This window comes from Anomalospiza imberbis, chromosome 8 (assembly GCF_031753505.1).
Source record: "Anomalospiza imberbis isolate Cuckoo-Finch-1a 21T00152 chromosome 8, ASM3175350v1, whole genome shotgun sequence".
Taxonomy (NCBI): Eukaryota; Metazoa; Chordata; class Aves; order Passeriformes; family Viduidae; genus Anomalospiza; species Anomalospiza imberbis.
Genome location: NC_089688.1, coordinates 8727226 through 8747981, shown reverse-complemented (window position 1 = coordinate 8747981; position 20756 = coordinate 8727226). Strand labels below are relative to the sequence as shown.

The 20756-nt window shown below is 38.7% G+C and overlaps 2 protein-coding genes across 13 annotated transcripts in view; both read right to left on the bottom strand.

Moving 5' to 3' along the window:
• The window catches only part of LDB3 (LIM domain binding 3), a 106847-nt gene that overhangs the window by 45232 nt on the left and 40859 nt on the right, over window positions 1-20756 (bottom strand). For 7 of the 12 annotated variants that reach the window (XM_068197221.1, XM_068197220.1, XM_068197222.1 and 4 more), the window contains exons 4-5: window positions 15587-15662; window positions 8616-9022 (exon numbers count right to left, since the gene is read on the bottom strand). The exons of 1 other annotated variant lie outside the window; for it this stretch is intronic. In XM_068197221.1, coding sequence (XP_068053322.1) covers window positions 8616-9022; window positions 15587-15662 — 483 coding nt within the window. Of the gene's footprint in view, window positions 1-687; window positions 892-4251; window positions 4275-8615; window positions 9023-15586; window positions 15663-20756 lie in introns of all 12 variants that reach the window. 4 more of the 12 variants (XM_068197224.1, XM_068197226.1, XM_068197232.1 and 1 more) reach the window with 2 other exon arrangements.
• SNCG (synuclein gamma) overlaps window positions 1-20756 on the bottom strand; it is a 205591-nt gene that overhangs the window by 175640 nt on the left and 9195 nt on the right. The gene's annotated exons all lie outside the window — the stretch shown is intronic.

Genomic DNA, 20756 nt, shown 5'->3' with positions numbered 1-20756 from the left:
TGTAATTTCAGTAAAGTTATTACAACTCTGGATAAGTTAATCAGGTAAGATTACCAGAAACATGCACTGGAAAAGCAGAGTTGTTAAAGATCAGGGGATTTTGCCATAGTCCAAAGGATCTGTGTAAAACACATGTACTGTATGTAAACTGGGGATAGGGAAAATACAGCAAAATACTCCATTTTGAAGAATAAAACAGTAGCCAGTGCTAAATAAATATTTTGCATTCTTCATGTCTCAATAAAAATTCCACCCCCCTTTTCTGTCCTTTCTGAGCTATGCATATAATTGTGACTACTATAAATCATGGTTGTCAGGAATGAAAAGCCATCCAATATCATATACAGAGAATTAGATGTATTTTTTGACGTTTACCTGTTCTAGGAGGAATACAAAAAAACTAGGGTAAATTAAGGTACCCCTGACCATGATAGGGGGGTTGGAACTAGATTATCTTTAAGGTCCCTTCCAACAACAAAGCATGCTATGATTTTCTAGTGATCTATCCTTTTAACTTCAAAACATAGAAGTGTTTTTGGACACTGTCTAGGATTGACAGGCATTTTTCGTGTGTAATATACCCCGGGAAAAAAGGAAGAGTCCAGGAAGAGCAAATGTGTCATGCAGGTAGGGATGTTACAAGTACCATGCAGAGAAAGGGCATTCCACAGAAGGAAATAACCTTACCCAGCAAATTCTCCACCCTGGGCTTGTGCCTGGCCTGCAATTGCATCCATGATAGCATCCTGGGAATACATGCTGATCGGGGTGTTATACTGCGCGTGAATTATGGTAGCCTTGCCGCCAAGGCCCTTCACCTCAATGGGTTTGTGGGTAGACAGGGCAGAGTCCTTCAGGACATTGGGGTTGAAACGCTCCGTGAAGTCCGTGCTGGGTTATGCAAGAGTGAGGTTCCACAGGGAAGGGAGGGGAAGAAAGGAGAGAGGCGTGAAGTTAAGTGAGGGAAGCACCACCAAGAGAGGAGTGTGCACATCTGTTCATGGCATCTCACCACCAAAGCTTCTCATCAGAGAAGCACAGACAATGTAAGTACCAAGCCACAGTGAAAAGGTGGCTGTGCTAATGGATGTCATTTTTGGGTTGGCTTACGATGTATAAAAAGGAAAAAAAGGTGAAATAGCTGTCACTGTATTAAAATATCACAAAATATCTGTAAGTATTTGTGTGATACTTACATATACTAAAATTCCATTATTATATGCATATATACATCTGAGTGTATACAAACATGCACATGTATATATGCATGTCCATGGGATGTACATGCACAGTGCAGAGAATTCCCACTTCCTTTTTCATCCATTTGTGTTTTCAGAAGGGTCTTACAAAGGTCTAGAAAGTACAGTGAAGTGAACAGATATCAGGTTCTCTATTACTTAGAAAGTTTCAGTACTTTCTGTCTGTGTTATTAATCACAGTGACATTTAGTACTCGCACCTTTTAATCTTCAAGGCTTTCCTTTCCAGCCTGAAGTGCTGCTATGGCATGATAAATGCTCAGTCCCAGATCAAAATATGCAACATTGCAACCAACAGGACAAGTGAAGTTGGAAGAGTTGCTGCCTTAGTTTCCAGTGACTCCATTTACAAGGAAACATTTTATATTTGACAGACTGAGCCCCTAAAGCAAGCTAACTGAAGCTTCCATGACAGCAGAATGAGTCAGTTTGATGTCAGACTGCAGGCAGAGACCAGCTGGTTTTCTTGTAGGGCTGAGTTGTGCATAGTTCTAGTCCTAGAGCTAGGACTGAGCACTGCCCAGAGTTCCAATGACCAATGTCAGCCACTAGAGTGGCTGCTCGTCAACCTATGGGAGATCAGGTGAGTTGCTAGTCGGCTGTTCCTGTCCTGCCAGCAGCAGGTGGATGCCAGCAGAAGAGATGCCATACACTCACTAAACTGGACAAAACTGGGAATTCCATCCTTTGTGAAATAACAGATATTTCATAAATGTTTCATTCAGAACGGAACCCAAAAGCTGGAAATATATATTTCTCCCCCTGTAGAAGAACTGCTGAAGAATTTAATTCCATTTGATTGGAACAATTTTCCTTTTCAGTTTAAGACATTAGATTTTAATTTTATTGGCTAATATTTTTTTTCTCTTTACACACACGAGTGTGCCTGTTTACCATGTGTAGCCCCAGAGGGTGAGAGTTAAAACTGAACCCTCAACCAAGAATGATGAAAAAGGCAAAATCAATAAGGCTGGTAGCCATCTGACTTAATTATCTGGAGACTGTCACAGGTGCTGTGCCACCTCTGAAGCCAGCCAGGAGATTCTGCTCTGTTTTCAGCCTTTTGTTTGGTGGGATGCCCTGACTGAGGATGGACAGAGAGAGATACAGTCACACATCATTGCAAATCCTTGATAGAACATCGACAGGCACATGTGTGAGGACCAGAGACACACAGGTGCACATGCTGCATTACAGCCACAGCCTTCACTTGCACATGCCAACATTTTAAGGGAGGGAACTGGGAAGTGGCATTATGCAGTCAAAAAAGTGAATTTTTTTTTTTTACCAAGACATTCTCACCTTTAAAACACATCTCCCTTAACTATTCATCAACTCTGACAATTCTATAATTACAGTGACATCATCTCTGGAGGGGTGATGTGCAGAGACATGCAGGGTTCTGTACTGAGCATGCACATGCCTGACTTCAACAATATCTCTTTTCTGTGTAATACTCTAAATAACCACATGATAATTACAAACACACAAGTCCTCAAGATCTTGAATTTAGTGTTCTCTTTCTTTCACACTGTTGGAAGTACTAAAGAGATTCTAAATCCAAGATCTGAGAAGATTGTGTGAAGGAAAGGACAGAGGTTAAATATGCCACCTTTAAAGAATAATGTTCTAAGCAATTGGCTTCCACAGTCAGTTACAGAAATCAAAGCAACTAATGTCAGAACAGCCTAAACTTCCCTCATGGTAGCAGCAGGAGGCATTTGGGCTTTCACTTGTGGTCTTTAAACAGTTTTAGTGATGTCTTTCAAGAGGTTTTAGTCACATTACATACATCAAGGCAAAACTTCCACTGAAGTTAACAGGATTCTGATAAAAATAACAGAAAAAAGTACAGATTGCCAACTGCTGAGTTCTTTTTCTAACTCTGGAAGCAAACAGAAGATATTAGTGTTTGTAAGGAGTGCTGGGCTCTAGGACATAGTAGCAGAGGTAAGGCTGCAGAGAGAGCACCTCTGCAAAATGAATAGGATCTTTCTCCTAAGCTACAAAAGGATCAGGAAAAATAAATCCCAAAGCAAGTAAGATTACAAACACCCCTATAAAGTGACTTCTGCTTTCTAAGACAATCCTGTCAGAATAATTATTATTAATGTGAACTGGCTAGGGTTTTTCACTCCAAAGGAGTTACATCATCACACCCACACCTCACTGAAATCAACAGAGAATGCAAGATCAATGTAAATTATATGCACTAAATATTATTTCAACTTTATGTATTCTACTACTTCTAATTTTGTACTGTCAGTTTAAATTTGACATTTAACTATTAGAATTATTTATTTTATACTCAATTTAACTCAGTCTCCAGCAATTTATGGACAACACTCAGGTCAGAGGCAAAAAGCAAGAGTTTAGAGACAATCCTCTGCCCCTAGAAAACTAAAGGTCAAAAATAAGTAACTATGAAGTTTCCTTCCTAAATAAAGCAGAACAATCAGATTTTCAAGTTAATAGTTATTTCTTTTTTGGGCAATAGATTTATCAAGGTAAATCACTTCAAAGATTTTTTTTCCCCCATATCAGTATCTTACTCCAACCTAAATTTGAATTTTAGCAGACTTTAGAAATTAATTTAACATTGAAGGTAAAAGCACTTTACTAATAACACACCAAAAAAAGCTCAGATAATGCTCTACAAATTCTAAGGGCATGAAGACGACTTAAAGACTCAAGAGGACTTAAACCTGCCCGTAGAAGCAAAACCACCTGAAAGCTTTTAGAAGAACTGGGCAGGCTCAGGTGGCAGCTCCATTCACAGCATTAGAGCATCACCAAGAAATGCCAAGCGGGAGCACTGCTGGACAGCAGGGGCAGCGCAAGGCGCTTGCCACACCAAGCAGATGTTTAAAAAAAATACTTGCACTTGCAAGCAGACACAGCAGGAACACAGGGGATCATGCTACCCCAGAAAACACATCTTCACACACACAGCGCCACACAAATATCTGGCACTACACAGAGGTGATACTAACTTGGCAGCGGTGTTGGTTATGACCTAGAAGAAGAGAAAGAGAACAAACAACATCAAAACCAACCACACAGAAAAAAGTCAATAGTTTGTAGAGTGCAAAGGGTAAAAGATATTTACAAAAGAATACTACAGCTCTTCTCAGATCATCTACAAATAAGAACAAAAATTAAATGTATGCCTAAAAACCCCAACATGATTAAGAAAGGAAAAAATGCAGGGATTATAGTTGATCCACCAGGATTTAGTAGGGTACCATGGCATTTTGGCTGACTGTTGAACATGATCTTATTGGTGTGCAACCTGAAAAGTACTACTACCAAAGTGAAGGGAGGAGGGAGCAGGGGGGAAAAAGGAGGATTTTCAGAGTATATTCTCATCTGAAAATAGCAAATGAGTGGTAGAAACTATATTTTTCTCATAGATACTGAATATTCAGGGATAAAGTCTGTTCTTAGGCCACCCTCAGAGTTGGTTTTGCAAGACTGATTTTAAGTCTTTTACATGATGGAGAAGATCCAAAGAATATATTGGTAAATGTTTTAAAGCTAAAACCAAGGAAAATGCCTGTGTATATAACAAAGCATTTGTCTAGGTCTGGCTGCACCAACATTATGCCAAGAGGCATGTAAGCCATTTAACTTTGGAACAGTCATTCCTAATCTATTCCACATGAAACAAAACAAACCACACTTGCTATATGTTTTTTGGGATATCCATATCAGTCTATTTTATTCCAACTGGTTCTATACAGTGTGAAAAAAATGTATGTTCACACTCCATTCCTGCATCTCTGCATAAACCAGTGATGGTGCTTGCACAGTAATTCCAAAGCACCTTAACACAGGATAAAACTCTGCAGAACAGAGTGTGCTCAGTCTGGACTACAGTACTCTTCCTAATAACTCTTTGCAGTGGTTGCACAAATAGCAGTAATGGGCTGTGATATTTAACTTTTTTTCCCCTGAAGCTTAGAATACCCACATTCTGCTCTTTTCTTGGTTGAAGACTAATCCTATTTTGTGCAAAATTAACAGGAAGAGATCCACGGTCAGTAAATAAACTTTTCTTTTTACTTGGCTATATGGAATGCTACTGACAGAACTGGACACTGAAGATTCCAGCTTGCTGCTGTGACATTTCTGTGTCTGGGACTGATACAAAATACTGGTCAGCAAAGCTACACTGTTAGAGTGACATTCCAAGTGGATTTGGAACCCCCTGCTTTTTCCTTGCAGAACCTTTGATATTACTGCTTCTTCCTACATATGATCTTTTTGCCTTGGCTCATCCAACAGCACTTTTCATGATCAAAAGCACTCTAATGAGCCAAAGCTGCAGTAAAGGCTTTGCACTTCTGCATTTCCATGGTAAAGCAGACCACCTTCTGCAGCTACTGGTCAGACTCTCACATTTGAAAATATTCTTCTAGCTTTATAAACCCTACATTAAGCCAAATGCTCTTACAGAACTGTTAGAGATATATTAGGAACAAGCTGCAGCCTGTAAGCACATCAGTGATCCTATATCCATTTTAGGTGTATACTGGACAGCTGGGTACTCATTTACAATGAAACCAAGTGTAATGGTATCCTTTTCGGACTCATCCAGGCATTTACCATACATATAAAATTTTCAAGGCAGAAGTACCAAACCCCTAAAATACACCTTAATTAAAGGAATATAAAAGTATGTCCAAAGAAAAGAAACATTATGCGCACACACTAAGAACAGTTCAGTAGTCATGTCTCAGTAAAGATTTTTGAGATGTAAAGAGGCTGCTATAGCTTCCTTCCAAAACAGGAAAGCTTTGCTTCTCCTTATGTTTAGGATGTGATGAGAAAATTCCTCCCAGTTCAGAGCCACACATTATTTTAGTTTGACTCTATATAGGGACATGTCTGGAACACCCAACTTGCTGCTTGCAGAGGTCACACAGTAAGAGGCCAGTAACCCAAGCCACCTGGCACATACTTGTGGGACAGGTATTTACTGCCCTTGACCTACAGTGTGAAAAATAACTGCCACTGGAATGAAAAAGACGCACGTTACAAACTATGACTCACTGTTCATATTTATTCATACACTCCAGAGCTTTCAGCACATCACGTTCCACACTCCTAACAGGCTATCTTATTTTTCACCATGGGTCAGAGTGATAAAGCTTTAATGTAAAGTGTAGCAGAAAAACACATGCTTTGTTATTCCCCACAGACCAAGGAAATAATCTCAAAATAAATTTCAGCTTCTTGATAGGATTTTCCAAAGGGTTTAGCTAAACCTGTAACAGCAATTCACACAATTAAGTTTAAATTGTTGGGTGAAAAGGGCACAGAACTGAAACATACCTTAAGATCACTCCTCATGCTTGAACTTTCTCGCAGCTTTTACCATACAGCTAAGTGCATGTTTGTGAAAGCACAATGAATTCAGTCTTGGAGCACCACAATATCACAACCATGTTGCATTATATGGTAAGAATGTTCCCAGTAAAGACCAGAGCTGATTTTGCAGTGCTCACAGTGCTTCCTTATTCCCATATATACACTGTGAGATTGAGATTATCATGGATGCCACCAAGTTCCAACATAGTTACAGGTTCCATGTTATTCTCCACAGAGCAGGACGCAAGATACTTCTTACTTCATGGATAACAGTCAAGTGGGAGTGGGAATGAAAGGACTATTGAGCTCTGAATTTTCTCTGCATGTCAACAGAGATGTACAGTTCTCTAAATCTCAGAGAAGTTACCAGACAAGACTAATTTATTTAGTACTTCTGGGCTCTTTCATCATTTCAGAATGTTCCTGCACTTCAGGATAAGGGGTTTTTATTTTTTTGTTTGTTCATCAGTGTTCCAGGTGGTAAAGGCAGATAACAGTTCCCTAAAATTTCATTCAAACTGAATAGAAAGGCTCACACTGACTTTGGTGCGTGATGGATGCAGCTGTGCTGTAATTCTGATAACAAACAGTCACAATGCTGAGCCATCCAAAATTCAGCCCCTTCACCCTCACCCCTGCAGGTAATTAAGGAGGATTATGAACATAGTGGAAAAAAAGACAACAAGATATACTACCAGGTAACTCTGTATATTGAAATAAAACAAGAATTGGTATTCTTCAGGAAACTGTAAATTAAGAGACAAGTTTTCTGAGGCTTATTTTGCTGATCTTGCTTATTAACTGAAATTATTTTTTAAAGGTAATTGCTTTACTTAATTAGCAAGTATGAAAAGGGAGGATAGAATTTTCTCAGGTAAGTTAATTAGGATTGTTAATGTTGAGTGCTCAAGAGAGTGGCAGTGAATCATCTAAAATTGCTTGAATCATCTAGAACAGGTGTATACGCTCTTTTAATAGGATGAAATATCCCTACTTTTCTACAACTTAAAACCCTTGGTTTTATTTTTGCAAAGAGCTGCTGCAAATGGATATAAAGTACTTGAAGATATGCATTTGTTATCAGACCTTGAGCGGATTGTCAGAATTTTTCTGGTTTTCCTTATATAGCCAAGTCCCTAGTGTCAAAAAACCACTTTTCCCCATATTCCTAACAAGAAATTTATCTTCATACAAAAAAATCCCAAAGCCACAAATAAACTAAAAAATTAGATTTGTCCGAGGATTTACAGATGATGGCAAAAATTAGGAAAACCTGTTTCTCCCTGCTTTTTCTCATGTACTGCAGTCCAAGCTCCTCACTTCACAAACCTACTAATAAAACAGATGACCTGCAATATAGGAATATGAAAAACCTTGACAGCGTGGGATCAAACTATCTGGGCAGTATCTGGAGATCATTTCTTGTTATAGCAAAGTTAACATTAAAGCTAACAGATGCAAGACATTCTTCAAACCAGAGGATTCAAAATATTGCAGTTTTGACTCATTTTGCATAGGAAAGCCAACAAATTAAGGCAGGAATTACAGCAGGACACTCCAGTAGCTGGGTATGTCAGATTTGCTGGTCAAAGCCATTTCTCTCTAGCAATGTACCAAAGATCAGGTGTGGTTTATAGCAGCTGCTCTAATGTCTGACAGCAATACTTGGTTCTCTGAGACTCCATGCGTTAGTTGGAACTGCTGAGTGTCACAACCCTGAGATGATTACAGTTACTTCAGTCCTAGTGCTCCCCCTCACGCTCTGCTGACTATTGCCAATCCATGCTGCACATCAGATACCAACAACCATTGTTCTGTAATGGCCATGTGGGTATGTTTTGGGGCTACTGGAAAACTTAATTATTGATCCAGACTTTAATAATGATTGCCAGACAAATGCACAATAGGGTAAGCACCATTACATTCACTGCTCAGCAAGTTCATGACTTATTGAAATCATTAAAGATGTTACCATGTTACCTACCCTCTAGGAAGTCCACCTTCCGAAGCCCTTCGGTTGAGACTCAATTTATGCATCTCAGCCATTTCCCTCAGGGTCTCTGCCGAGTAAAGGCCAATGGGGTTGTTATACTGCCTCGCTGGGCTCAGCTGGTGTGCAGGGCTACTGCCACCAGCCAAAGCAGGGCTTGCTTTGGAACCTAACGTGCTCTTGGCAGGTGAAATGTCAGGAGTCACAGACTGAGAGGACATGGAAGATCTAACTGTGGTAGTCTTTAGGTAGGAAGAGCTATTTGAAAGGCTGATCTCTTGCTGGTTGAGGTAGCCTGAAAAGGTTCCATTGGTTGCTAAAACACTACCCATAGGCCCAGTCGCCGTGTTAGTTAGAGGGCTGAAGGTTGTTCTGTTGCCATTGAGTTCCCAAGCAGGTTCCTGTAGTAGCAAACATGCAGGCCAAGAAAAGAAAAAAAAGAGCAAATCATAGAACACATGCAAATATAACATATCTACAATTAATGCTGTAAACATAGTAATAAACTAGCAATAAATAGATTGCGGCCAAAGCATTCAAAGTTTCAGGGAAGATTTTCAACAAAAAAATGCATTGTTTCAGAATAAGGGAAACAAAACCAACTCAGGCATTTTTTACTAGATTTTAGTTGAAATCAACAAATAAAGCTTAACATTAAGAGAGCATTTGCTACTAGTCAACCTCACAGCAATAATTTTATATTAAGGCAACATTGTCCATTAAATTCTAGGATAATTAAGAATACTTAAAAAAAAGTCTTGAGGTAAGAATAATTTTAGATCAGGTACAACCATAGAAGTCAATGCCATTATTATAAAGACACAATGATTCTAAACCACACCATTCTGTTTTCTGTGAGTGCACTTGAGTTATGGAAATTATGCGCTGCTTTCCTGGGCCCTGGTTCATGCTGATCAGGCCATGCAGCAGGGTTAGCAGAGACACCAACAGGACCTGAGAACAGGAACTGCTCCATGGAGAGGCTGCTCCTATGCTGATCATTCTGCTTAATTTCCACTTGAGGGAATGTGTGCTTGAGTATGTAGGGGTGTGTGTGATCCTTCAGTCCTGTCCCAGATAATATTCCTAACTGGGACACCAGCAGGTATTCCCTTAGCCAAAGCAATCTCTCCTACAATACCTATACTCATAGAAGTCTGTGCTGGTGCTCAGATTCAAAACAATCTGCCAAAAACTCATCCTGGAAAAACACAGTCCAACACTTGAGTTTCATAAATGATTCACTATAAATGCACCTTAGTGAAACCAAAATAAGAGGTGATATCAAAAAAGAAAAATGCTCACAGTTAAGAGGCCCAGTAATGCTGGCTACTTGCTGCAGCCCAGCTCAGGGGACAGGGGCAGGCAGGGGACGTCGGCCTGAAGCAGGAATGGAGCCCACAATCTGGCCTCAATGATAGCCACTTCAAGAGCAGGTGGTGGCCTGCAGTCATGTTTTGCCTCATTCATTGGCAATACAATCATCATCTTTAAGACCTTGCACTCATCTCCCCCTTGCATGAAATATAGGCCTGAGAATAATATGGCCTCTAATTCTATGCTTTTGCTAGTATTGGTTATCATTAATGTAATTTACTAATTTTGATACTATGGTTAATGAGAAAAATATTTTTATTGCCCTTTTGGATTTTTCTATATTGCATGTTTATACAATGTTTATTTAGGGAGCATACATTTGAAAAAAAAATCAAGATAATTTGCCTTGATTATTAAAATTTATTTTAAAAAAACCTCTAAAGGTCTAAGGATATAATCATATTCTTATAATCAATATAATCATAGCATTAGACACATTTAAGACATGTTGAATCAAAAATGTAAGGCAGATAAAATTAACTAAGATAATTTTTCTTAGCGATAAACAGGAAGAGATTTTAGCTGGCATTAATAGCTGGCCAAGGCTGTAGAAAGAGATAATCCTAAAAGCATTTTCAGACCATGCCTTTTTAAAATAAATACATTTGCAATACATACTTCGGTTGTTATACCCTGACACTGAACACAGCAAACAACAATCCCTTCCAGTGGCCTATTGAAAGCTTCTGGATATCATTAAATAAACAGAAAACAGGGCTTCTCTCTAAAAATATGTTCAAAAAGAGGCACAAATATGTTCAAAAATTAAGTAATCATTTGGGCAAACCATTTTTACATGCCAGCACTGAGGGACAAAACAATTATTAAATTAAAAATAAACACAGATGTAGTAGAGAAGAAAAAGGATATGCTGGAGCTGTATTCATTTATTACCCTGAAAACTCTGTGGCTTTTTGTTAACTGTGGGTTTCTTCCTACAACCCAAAATAAAAAGACATGCAAGGAGAGCTGATTGTAAAGTATCAGTTTCAACTGCTAATGAGAGAAATGCCACATATTTCCTTAGCCCTAATGCATTTTCAGAGTCTCGGTGTTACTTTACAGTAACAATAGGCAAAGGGAAAATTATAGGACAGCTATAAAAAATGATGGTTGGTGTTTTCCTCCCTTTTGGCACAAATTGAGTTCTGGTTTTGCTCCTCCAATTATCTCTAGCTGGAATACCAAGCATATTGGCAAATCTGTATTAGAATTCTTAAGAACCCAGCAGTGCCAGATTAGCAATCTCCATCTTGAGTTCATATTTTGGATAGTTTTAGGGTAGATGTTTTCCCTGTGTTATGGGGGGAAAATGGATGAAACAGGAAGCGTCTAAGGGAGCAGCTGTACTTCTCCTAAAGAATTACTGCCCCATCATCAGCATATTTAGCTCTTCCCTTTTGTGCCTAACAAAAAAAAAAAAAAAAAAAAAAAATCTCTGATTCAGTTTATTCCTGGGAGACTATTGTAGAATTATTTTTTGTCTCCAGTTCAGTGCCAAAATCAGATGAATGCAGAATTTCAGAACCCGTTTCTGACTGTGAAGGGTAAATGTCTAATACTGAGCAGCAGCACTGAGCTTTCAGCATTGCATCACATGAAATGCAGCCAACAATAACAAACGTTCCCCTGTTCCCCATCTCTCATCGCATTCTGTTTCAGTGGCTGGAAAAGCAAGCTGACATTTCCAGCTCTGGGAGTCTGATGCTACCCCTCCAGCCGACCAGGAGAGGAGGCTCTGACACTGAGCAATGGGCTTCCCTTCAGGAAGATGCAGGATCGTGCAGCAGTCCCTTACTGCGGAAGGAAAACTGCGTAACGTCAGGGAATGAGCTTAAAACTGATAAATGTAGAGGAGTCTCAAACCTTTTGAAATAGAAGGAAGCTAGGAATCAGCTCAATTTCCATTCTGAAATATTATTATTATTTGTTCATAAAAATCCAGTTTCTATGAAAGGCAAGTGCTCCTTCTTATGTATTAGGGAAGTGAGAAATAAATTTATATTGGGAGATACAATACCAGGTTTTGCAGGTCCTCTCCCTCTGACAAATCATTCTCTATTTATCTATTGCTGTGACCCCACAATCATTACTCACCTCTTGCTCTTCTGGGAGAAAAATTTTAACAATATACTAGTGAATTTGACCAACCAACATGCTCAAGAAGCAATTGTTGCTTTAAAATTTTTAGAGGATAAAGGGAATGGAGGTACCATGGCACAGAATGACTCTGCTCAAAGACATGAATAAACTGCTTTTGGCCGAGCCAGCTCCCCCATCCTATACTCTCCTTAAAATGTCAGTCATCTCCATCTATTTTCTCTTAGACACATAGGCTCCCAAATCTGGAGGAAACAAATCTTAAGTATGACAAGATGCTCACTCCAAAATAAGTATCATCAGTAGTGTTTCACAGAAAGCACAACACATAGCCATATTATTAGAATTAACAAGGCTGTCAATACCTTCATGCAAATGGACAAATGTTAAAGCCATGCTTAAGCCCTAGAACTCCAGCTTGAATGTTTTGAACTGCACTAAGCTGAACCTTCACTTGTGTTATGTCCCCTCTGAAGAGCTGCAGGAACTCATTGACTGATTGATGGCTTAGTTTAAATCCTTGGACTCGAGCTTACTCTTACTGTTATTTGAATGCTTTCAACATTAACTATGCCCTTTCTTCCAGCTATGCCACCCCTGTGCAAAAGACTTGACTAAATCAAACATATTTGACTAAACTAAATGAAAATTGTTTCTAGTTTAATATTTATATCAGATATAGTGAAACTGAAAAGCAACTGAAAACCTTATTTCCAATAATAGCCCTATATACTTATGGTTGCAGAACCTGTATCATCTATAACATTGATCAGCTTTGTGAAAGAATGACTGATCTTTGTGAAAAAAGTATGCTTTTTTCCCTAAAACAAAAAACAAATAACAACAACAACAAAAAAAACCCAACCAAACAAACAAAAAAAACCACAGTAAAAGAAGTGCATGCTTGAAAATTAGCGGACAGTGCAATCAGATCAGCAATACTGTACAAGAGGATTTATGGTTTTAACTAGACACTGAAGTTGCACATGCAGATTGTTTAGCTAACATTGCCACGCCTTAACCTTCACCAGAGAAGGGTGAGAAAGCTTCTCTTGATGTATGAGGATGACACTGTTGTCTTGTAATGCAGTCTTTTGCTGATTTTTAAAAAATACCATCAAATTCATTTCATGTAAACCATCAGTCTAAACACTGTTAAGCAGAGGTGTGAAGGTGACTTCTGCTTGTGTGTCACAGAATTCTTCATTTCTACAGTGAAACTGTTACTAGAAATAATAAAGGGACAAGCAAAGAAACCTTGGTTTTAAAGTGTATTTACTGTAACCCACCTTACTGCCATAGCATTACACTGCTTCTATCAGTAAAGTATTTTATTCTGGATTTTGAGACTTCTGAAAGCTCAATGTCTTTTTTCCTTTCAAAAAACCCCAGAGAAGAATTCTTATTCACTTAAACCTTACGATTAGCATAGACAAGTGACACAAGTGTCACTCCTCTTGACCTGCAAAGGGTCCAGCAATCTGATGTTACCTCCTCCCCTTGGTGAAAGACCCTACACCTAAGAGCTTCCTGAATACTGCACGATAGCCTGTTTCCCACCATACCTTCCCCTGGATGCCACCCTTTTCTCTAGAAAGGTTCCACTAATTCTCTTTTCCAGCTGCTGGTACTGCCTGCAGCTGGCTCAGAAAAGGCTGCCTCCAGCAGCTCCTACAAACCTTTCCTGAGCACCTTGCACAGAATTCTCAAACGTAAGACAGCAAGCTTCTGAAAATGGGTTTAGTCTTTTGATCTTCATCTGTCTCTGAAGGGCTAGAATAGGAAATGTAAAGTGTCTTTATGGCTTTCATGCCAAGGGGTCTTTTAGGACCTTCAAGAAACCCCTGTTGTGTGTAAAGTTAACTTTTCTATACAGTAGATAGTTAAGGGAGGAAAATATTTTCTGTGGTAAACAGCTTTGAAAACCTATGGCAGCAATTTTAAAACTAACACTTGCCAAGGAAGAAATACACCCAAAATGCATCTGAAAGAGTAACAAAAATCCAATATATAAGAGCTTTATATGCCTATGGAGGAAGGAGACAAAATCTTCATACCTGTGCAGGTGCTATAGAAACCCAAAAGGTAGGTGTCAATCTCGTGTTGGTGAGTAACTCTGATGAGACACATCTACTCACTGCCTTGAACACTGACAGCATTGTGGGTGGGCCTTCAGGGAAAATGAGAACTCCTTCCCCTTCCTGTCCCTACTACTTTGCTGGTGCAGTCAAACACCAGTTTAACCAAAAGAATGATCCATTGCTTTTGTTCTAGGAATTTCACAGTACTGTTTAGTGACTATTCCAATAAGTTCCTCCAAAATAACTTTTATAAAATCATGATATAAACAGAAACAACTCTGAGCAAGATAAATTCTTAATTTTGTCTTCCCTTGCCAAAAAAGTTTCCAAGATCCAGTCTGGAAAAACAATTTCTGCCTCAACTAATAAATGGCCAGTCAGGTTAATTTAAAACTTCACAAAATAAAATTGAATCAAATTATTCCCCCCAGGTGCATTCTCTTCTGCTATTTTGAACCTATTTGCAGCAGTTTCGGGGATGAGGTTGCCATCTGTGCTCTGAATTTGGAAAGCATAGTGTTTATAAAAATTACTTAAAATTGATCAATGGCAGTTGGAACTGTCAAAACCAGTAGAAAATCATCTAATTCCCCACATATTTTGATCTTCAGTGTTTTTTACTTATATGCATGCTAGGAATGAAACTGGCACAGACAGCAGGGGTAAGTTGCAGCAATGGAAACTTTACCTCCTGTCCATTTATCTAATCAAATGCATCAGCAATACAAATGTCCTACCCAGAGCCTGAGCCTAGGGATATATACACCATCTTTCAGGTATCCCTGCTCCTCAGTGTCTCCAAAGATACAGAAGATGAGTTGCCAAGTACAGTCAGTGTTTATTCTAAAATGAGCATTTATTTTATGAAAGATGATGTGCTTTGGCAATGGAAACCAAGCCATTCATTTCCTCTGCCACTTGCTGTTATTCATTAAATTGCCTTATCCTCTTTAATTCTCAGGTCTTTTGACTACTATGATAAGAGCACTATATGATGCAAGCTTTCAAATGCCCTCATGTCTTCTTTCCAAATCAGTGTCGTTTCAGTGGCAGCCAGGATTTGGATAGAATGAGGCACAGTCTAATGGTTCTCCCCAACAATCTATGAAAGCAAATGTAAATTTTTGAGAAGCTTGTGGCTTCTTGTAGCTAAGATGAAAACAGTTGCTCAGAATTGGTCAGACCAAATCATATCAGAGGATACCTGGATGCTTTGGTTCTGCTAATCAGAAATTAGCAAAATACAGATCACTAATACATTGCCTTGCAGCAGTTTTGCTGCCTGTGCATTCATTCAACCTTTAATTATTTGGGGCAGGCAAAAGCTATTTCCTGTAATAGATATTTACTTTCACTGTAGCAGATAGAAATGGTATTCGTTCTTGTGAGGAGAAACATGTCACTTACCTTCTGATGGGGAATTACAGCCCTGGGAGAGTCAATTCTGGGAGCTGTCGTTGAAACTGGCACTGGACGTTTAGATCTGGGGATAAAACAAAAAAGAGAAAATAAAAGAGATGTGCAATCTGCACTCCTCTTTTTCAGCTCTAATTTCATGCCAAAAAGCTGCTACATCAGGACTGAAAGTTAAGCGTAGCCTAGACTTTTTCTGTCCTACATCCTCATTTACAAAGGTATTAAATGAGAGAAAAAGTTTGAGAAAGTTTCTCTGAATGCTGAAAATCCACCAGTTATGGAAGCAACCTCTGACTTGGGAGATCATCTGTTTTCCAATACTTATGACAAACTGCATTTTCATAGATGAAAGTCAGCCACAACTAGATAAATACAAGTTTGGGCAGCACTCTGGAAAAAGAGACTTAAAGGTGTTTTACAATGCAGAGGCTAAACTTTGGTGCTGAGGCATCTCAAGATAATTCCTCAAAAGATTATTATTTAATAGCTTAAACTGTACAACTACAACTGCAATTACTTAAACCTCTCTTCAGGAAGAAACATGGGCTTCACTTCAGACAACTGAGTTTCACAATGAGCAGAACACTACTGAATTAGCCACTCCAGGTGCCTGTCTTTCACCTGTATTTGACAAATATATGTCCTTGATAATTTAAAAAGCCTAAAATAAACCCCACTAAAATGCTCTGAAAACATACAGTTTGCCCTTTCATTGGAATAATAAAGCACAGTGGCAAATATAATCTGAAGCACTTCTACTATGCCCAGGTAAGTGAAGATGTAGTTGTGGGAGGTGTTGTGAGAATCTGCCCAGTGGTGAAAGTTCCCCTGAAATCGTTCCAGTACATATAGGAACACCAGAAAAAAGGAGATGAAAAACAAAAATAGTCAAAAGGACCAGAATTATACAAGAAATATCCCATGTCCAACCCACAGAATAGGCTTATGCCTCAAATTCTAATATTTAAAAAGTACATTTCAAAATTAGGACAGGTACAAAAACGAAATAAAAATACTTAAAAGCTTACAAATCAAGTAGAAGCAGCTAAGACATTTGGAATTGCTTGCTTTAGCCAGGAGATGAAGAAGGGAAGACATTGCAGCGGCTTAGAAAATAATGAATGGTAGAAAAAGGGAAATAAAACTACTCTTGTGGACACTGAAAGAAATCGAAAAGATAACACATATGAAATTGATAAAGGAAAACATCTTCTAGAGAACTTGATTAACCTGAGGTGAAATTCATTGCTACAAGATATCACTGAGACTATGAGAAGAGCAGAGTATCAGAAAGGATCAAACAGTTCTACTTAACAACAAAAACCCCCAAGAGCTGCTTTAGACTGGGTATAATAAGTAAATATACAGACTTTCATTTTTCATGGCACAGCTCAAAAGACCTTCTGTGTTAGGTTCATTATTTCCTTACTGAGGGCTGTGCTGCACTTTCCCCTGAAATACTTACCAGAGGCATCTATCAGAGAGGAAAAGCTGAGCTCAACAGGAACAGGGCTCATCCCCAGTGGCAATCCCTGCATTAATAGCCAGCTTCACACTGAGCTCTGGCTTTAACTTTAACTGCCACACTTAACATTTTTTCCATAAGCAGTAGTGAACATACAAAAAAAGACCACCTAGGAAAAAGGAGTAATCCTTACAGGAGCTAAGTGGAAGATTTCCACTTAGAAGATAAGGAAATTTTGCTACTTTGAGAGCTGAAAACAAAGCTGATGTAATAGATGCCTACCTTACAAGCAGGTACTATGAAAATGAATGCAGTCTGAGGAAACAATGGAAACTGGCACTTTGTTAAACAATGTGTAATTAACCTGTGAAATTCACTGAGAAAATAGTCCTGAAAAAAGCGGGCTAGAAAATTGTAATTCATACTCACAGCTGAAATACATCACAATATACCATCAATATATAATTATCTGAGAAATAGATATCTTCAAGTTCTAAGAATAAGAGCTACTCACTAACTGCCTAAAACAAACTTTCCTCAGACAAGTTATCTTCCCTCAGGAATAAATGCCATACTCTTCCTCCAACCATTATAGCTTAAAAAGAGAAATGATAAATCATATTTATGAGACATGCACATGTATCATGAAAGACTGCAAAAAAGAGAAAAAAATCAACTGCAGCTCATAACACAGGGTAGCTGAAAAGTGACAGTTAATGAGCACACAAAAATTTAGGGGATGATTCTGCTTCTCTTTCCATTACTGTAATTCCTGAGTACACCCAGTTATTTCTGTAAGGTGACATTGCAGGGCATGGGCATACCACGTTAAGTGTCCCCCTGCTCTGCTCACTGATGATGAATTTTAGTGCCAGAGTTGCTCAGCACTGTAAATGTGGTTTTGCCACGTACAGAGGTTGAGCAAACAACCACACACTGCATGTTTGATGCTTAACCAGAAAACGGCTGTATTGCAGCAAAAGAATTTATTTACCAGACTATTCCATCACTTCTGATGTTTACAGTATGCTTAGTTTTTCCTCTCTCATTACCTGCTCACAGAAGATGATGCTAAAAAGCTGCATTTCTTCCACATTAGCAATAAAATGCATCTGTCATTCACAGTGTTAGCCAAGATTTGTATTTGACACCCACTTGGAGATTTCAAGATGTTACTTGAAAACCATGTTCCTACACAGCTCTGACTTGGATGTTTATAGCTTTGATATTTAAAAACAGAATAATGAGGCTTGCTAGATCTAGCAGAGGCTTCCACCAAAGAAAAGGGCAGTAGAGGTGAAATCAATTTGTGGAATGAAATTGCATGCACTTGCAGAATAAAGTGATTATTTACATAAGAGTCATTACCCCTCCAGGAAAAACATCTGCAAGTTCAGAACTTTTTTTCCCTCCCTCTCTTGCTAGATGGATCAAATCCTGCAGCAACAGAAGTTTGCTTTTCAAGTGATGATGGTGCTGTAGCAAACATGTGTGTCCAGGTTTACATTTTAATCCACCAACTGCAAAATTATTTTATTCCAAATACTTGAGGGTGTACCTGCTCAGTAGGGCTGTGAGAAGGATGAAAGCCCAAATTTTACAGATGATTGTGATAATTTTAGATTTGACGTTGAAATTTTTCATCAAGAAAAATAATCAAGATTATTTTTTAGGCATTTAATTTGATTTCAACTTTTAGACATTTTCTTCTATATTTTCCAAGTTAAAGATGGAAACAAAAACCTCACTTCAAAATGAAAACTTAGAACAGTTCTAATGATGACCAAATACATAATTCTGGTATTTTTTAAAACTCTTCTGCTTTCCACAGATATACCTCTTCTCTCCCTCAGTACTGGTTCTGTTTTTTAATGAAGTTCAAAACCAAGATGGATGTAGTTTTGCAAAGCAGTTTAATTTTGATAGCACTGCTCAAATGACTGCCAGAATTTCTGCTTGTTCCCACCTAAACAAGTCTTTAATTGAGGAGCACTTGACTTCAATCCTGGTATTTTTGTACTCACAACAAAGTCAGCTGCACTGAGGATTGCAACTGCTGCCTAAGTCAACTGCCTGCCTAAGAAAAGGCTGCAAAGGTGTTCTGTGATGCACTAGCAGATTAAATTGCATCCTCAGGGGAGCACAATATTGTACTTGCAAAGAGGTGACATGATCCTAGAGATAGCATCTCTTTTTCATCTTCATGGGACTTTTTTCTATTTCATATCTTCACCAGTCAGTGTCTATCTTTTTTAATTCTCAGGACAACTAAAATCAACATTTCTTTTCCACAGTATGCTTTTTCATTTGTCATTGGATGACACATGAGCACTTATTTACCACTTCTTGAATATCTTTATAATTGTATCCTCATATTTCAGCTACTAGAAAATGAAAAGGCATCAAGTGCATGGAAAGGTAATAAAACAGGTTAAATTAGAGTTAGAAACTTTACATACTTTAGCTATCCCCTAACTGAAATGGAGGCACTCTGGAGTGGAGCAGGTAAGCACAGAGCAAGATGCAAAAAACCCCATGTAGAATAGGGCTTCTGATTATATATATATATATATATATATATATATTAATACTCCTGAAAATTTGCTGGGAATGATGATGGGAGTGCCAGGGAGAGACGTAAAAAGAAACTATTTCTATTTCTCATGGTTATCAATTTGAGGTGTCCATTTAATAAGTGCTAAGATATTAACGTGCCAGGTAAATTTTCAGCTAACCAGCGAATTAGGCAGCCAAGCAGAAGCTGCTGCTTGTTTCTAAGCCTTGCACAGAAAATCTTAAGTCCCATGATACCGTGGTATAATTCTGTATGTCCTGCCTGGGACATCAGCAAGCACTCTTAGTGACTTCTCATTGTCACTCTTATTGACAAAGCCCTGAACATTTCACTTAAAATACTTAAAATACAACTGTGATCATTCTGGGCCTAGGATCAGACCTACTTTCCCTCTCTCAGGGTATCATCTGTGCCTGCAATAAAATTGAAAAATACTTCCACCAGCACTTTCGCTCTCTATATATCAATGGCAAATGCAAATATTAGCATTTGGTTGGATGACTGATTCGTTAATTATTTCCCTGTATTACGCTGCACTCAGATTGCAAGTGGGCAATTATGCTTTTCAGACCTAATGTTCACGCCCACAGTGCCAGAAGGACAAAAGCTTATTAGGCAGAGAGAGCATCAGCCCAAAAGGGAGCAGCTATCCAATAAAAAAACTGTTTGGAAGTATGTATTACCTATTTTTCCTTAGAAGGAATCCGAGTCAGAGACAACTACAAACATTAAGGGATTGAAAGGGAAAGTGAAAAGGAAGAAGTCTTGGAGATTTTTGTGAAAAGAGGAAAGAAAGCGAACTGAAGCTAGTATGTGAAAAGATGATATTTTTCCAGGGCTCTTCTGATCTCTCTTTGACCCTTTCTACTTCTCTGGCATCTGCACAGTCCGTGTTGCATCCTCCTAACTCCTCCCCTGCTGTGGAAAATCCCTCCTTTCCTGAACTGCTCCACATTCTGCCCTCCAGCTTGTCCCCTCCTGAATGGAGCCACTGGCTGCCAATGCCTCCATCTGCTCTTAATTGACTTGGTACTGACCCTAAAATTCCTCCATCCCAGCAGCTTCTCTGGGCAAACAGGGAGGCTATCCAGTATCCCTGCAGCTCTGCCCTGTGGGTGACA